The sequence below is a fragment of the Odontomachus brunneus genome, unplaced genomic scaffold, assembly GCF_010583005.1.
Source record: "Odontomachus brunneus isolate Ranch 3 - 2012 unplaced genomic scaffold, Obru_v1 Obru_scaffold_081, whole genome shotgun sequence".
In the NCBI taxonomy this organism is placed as follows: Eukaryota; Metazoa; Arthropoda; class Insecta; order Hymenoptera; family Formicidae; genus Odontomachus; species Odontomachus brunneus.
In genome coordinates this window covers 440,988-442,113 of record NW_022639531.1, presented here as the reverse complement: position 1 = coordinate 442,113, position 1,126 = coordinate 440,988, and the positions used below count along the sequence as shown (strand labels likewise).

At 25.4% G+C, this 1,126-nt stretch overlaps 1 protein-coding gene across 1 annotated transcript in view; it reads right to left on the bottom strand.

Annotated features, from left to right (window-relative positions):
* LOC116847592 overlaps positions 1–1,126 on the bottom strand; it is a 5,843-nt gene that overhangs the window by 2,206 nt on the left and 2,511 nt on the right. The window contains exon 2 of the mRNA XM_032822724.1: positions 691–842. Within this exon, the coding sequence (XP_032678615.1) occupies positions 691–842 (152 nt within the window). The remainder of the gene's footprint in view (positions 1–690; positions 843–1,126) is intronic.

The following is a 1,126-nucleotide window of genomic DNA, read 5'->3' as shown; positions in this document are numbered from 1 at the left end:
TATATATATATATATATATATATATATATATATATATATATATATATATATATATATTGCTACATACATTGTGTGTTATAAGTCTGAGACTCGCATCTTTAATAACAGATACTATATTCAGCATTGTTATTAAGATAAACTCGGATAAAATGGCCATATTTTTTTAAAATGCAAAAAAAATACATTTCTTATTATTATTTCTTAATAGCGTTTGGCATATTACTTCACTGAAGCCTACAGTACATAATACTATCAAAGTTAAAAGGAAAATACTTCAGTAAATTATTTATTCAGTAAAATTATTTATTACAAAAATATCAAAACATGAGCATTGGCCATCTTACCTAAATTTCTTAGATAAAATGACCATAAAGGAATAGATGACCCTTACATATTTTATGTTCAAGTTTCTGTATCTATTCTTTTATAAAATAATAAAAAAAACAATTTAACATATTTATTTTAATACAAGATATTTAATATATATTATTTGTGAAAAACACATTGCGATGTGTGTCCAGTTAAAATAGAAAATCATGATTGCGTCAAAATAATATAAATATTTTGATGAAAAAGTGAATTTTCTATATCATTATCTGATTTATTTTAACATCATCTTGGTTTTCTGTTCTACTTCTGTTGGATAAACTCGTGCAATTTAGGGATCAAACTTAATTTCTTTATACTTACGCCGGAGTGATTGATCAGGCGAGAGACTTTCATCAATGAGCAGCGGCTGTCACTGAGTTTATAGTGATCACCGATCTCGGGATCCCATAAAATAGCGTCTTCTTCCTCGAGGCTTAAAACAAACGCGGTCCACTTGCTTATCTGCGAAGAACCTGTAGCAATTTGTAAATTTCTACATTTTTTACGAGTTCTTTCAGTACTCTTGAAAAGTGGTGTCGAAACTTTACTTGATATCAGATAAGATAAAAAAGATATTTTTATCAGAAGATAAAAATAGGCCAGTAAGGTATTAAAGATTATTATTTGAAATTCGTCTTAAATGAAATATACAGATTTGTATTCAGAGCTTTCAGTTAAATTACAGATATAAACATCATATATATATATATATATATATATATATATATATATATATATATATATATATATATATATA